The sequence below is a fragment of the Charadrius vociferus genome, unplaced genomic scaffold (assembly GCF_000708025.1).
Source record: "Charadrius vociferus isolate BGI_N301 unplaced genomic scaffold, ASM70802v2 scaffold1152, whole genome shotgun sequence".
NCBI lineage: Eukaryota > Metazoa > Chordata > Aves > Charadriiformes > Charadriidae > Charadrius > Charadrius vociferus.
In genome coordinates this window covers 84,551-86,084 of record NW_009647122.1, presented here as the reverse complement: position 1 = coordinate 86,084, position 1,534 = coordinate 84,551, and the positions used below count along the sequence as shown (strand labels likewise).

Sequence of the window (1,534 nt, the reverse complement as noted above, 5' to 3'; positions counted from 1 at the left end):
CTGGTTTCCATCGGGCGGCGGGGACCCACGGGGGTGCGGGGCATGGGGGGTACAGGCCCCCGGCGCTGAGGGTTGCCTGGGGGTGGGACAGCAGCAACAACAGCCGCTGGGTGACCATGACAACCGTTGCTACGTAACACTGACAGCTGTTGCTAAGTAACAGTGAGTTGTTTGTGAGATGGGACAGCGCTGTACCTGGGATGGGATGGGATGGGATGGGATGGGATGGGGTCATTGAACCATGGAAGGGTTTGCGTGGGAAGGGACCTTAAAGATCACCCAGTGACACCCCCTGCCCTGGGCAGGGCCACCTCCCCCCAGCCCAGGTTGCCCCAAGCCCCGTCCAACCTGGCCTTGAACACCTCCAGGGATGGGGCAGCCACAGCTTCTCGGGGCAACCTGGGCCACCGTTTCACCACCCTCAGCTCAAACCATTTCTTCTATCTCATCTAAATCTCCGCTCTTTTAGTTTTAACCCATTATCCCGTCCGTCCCACTTGTCCCCAGCTCACTCCCGGCGGCGCTGCTGACCTTCCCCACGTCCCTCCGCAGCCCCAACCCATCCACCCCCTTCCCACACACACAGGACCTTCGTTAACCGGAGCAATAATCGTCCTTTATTAGGCTGAGCTCCCCACGGAGCACCCGGATTCCTGCGGATATTGCTTAGGACCATCAAAATCCATCCCTGCTCTTCCTCAGGCCAGCGCGGCAGGGAGGCAGAGCGGATAGTATAAATTAAGAAGAAAAAGGGAAAGAATTGCGGTGCCGCAGCGTCGGCCGGTGCCTCCGCCGCCCGGCGCCGCTCAGTTGGGCAGAGGCTTTTCGCAGACGTAGTAACACTCGTAGGTGCAGTAGACGTCGTTCCACTTCCCGGAGATCCAGACGTGGGCGCAATCTTCGTTGTGACCGCTGTTGTTGGGTTCTCCCTCTTTCCAAAACCTGAGCGGGGAAGGAGCAAAGTGAACGAGGGAGACGGGAGACGGGCGGCCGAGCTTTCCCCGGGACGGGGAGGAGGGCAGCGACTCCCAAAATCCGCCTGGGTTTTGATGGTTTTACAGCCCAATTCTTTGCCTCTGCTGCCAGTAGACCTCGTGTGAACGCCCGTCCGGGAGAGGGTGAAAAAACCCGGTCTGAGGGGTGAAACGGGGCACGGGAGGCGCAGGCAGGGAAGCCGGCGGCTGTTTTGGGCTGCCGGCCCCGAAAAAAGCAGCGCAGGGCGACACTCACGTGAAGGTGGTTTTGTAGTCGGTCCCGTCAATCCATTCCCATTCCCCTTCCGAGTTCTCGTCGGTGAGCCCGATCCAGAAACGCTCATTCCTCGTCCTGAACATGACAAAATTCTGCAGCGGGGAGAGGGATCAGGAGGGCAAAGCGCCAGGAAAGGGCTCCTCGGGGCGACGGGCGACCTCAGCCCCCGCGTCGGCACCGCCGAGGAGCCGGAGGGGTACAGCTCTGCGCTTGGCGGGTCATTTACGGGGTGGAGGGGCGCGTTAGAGGGTACTGCCTCCAGCTCGGGGGGGCCCACCCGCCG

At 61.3% G+C, this 1,534-nt stretch overlaps 1 protein-coding gene across 1 annotated transcript in view; it reads right to left on the bottom strand.

Moving 5' to 3' along the window:
* Window positions 1-806: 806 nt before the first annotated feature.
* Window positions 807-1,534, bottom strand: part of LOC104296008 (hepatic lectin-like) — a 5,254-nt gene continuing 4,526 nt past the window's right edge. The window contains exons 5-6 of the mRNA XM_009895829.1: window positions 1,231-1,343; window positions 807-942 (exon numbers count right to left, since the gene is read on the bottom strand). Coding sequence (XP_009894131.1) covers window positions 807-942; window positions 1,231-1,343 — 249 coding nt within the window. The remainder of the gene's footprint in view (window positions 943-1,230; window positions 1,344-1,534) is intronic.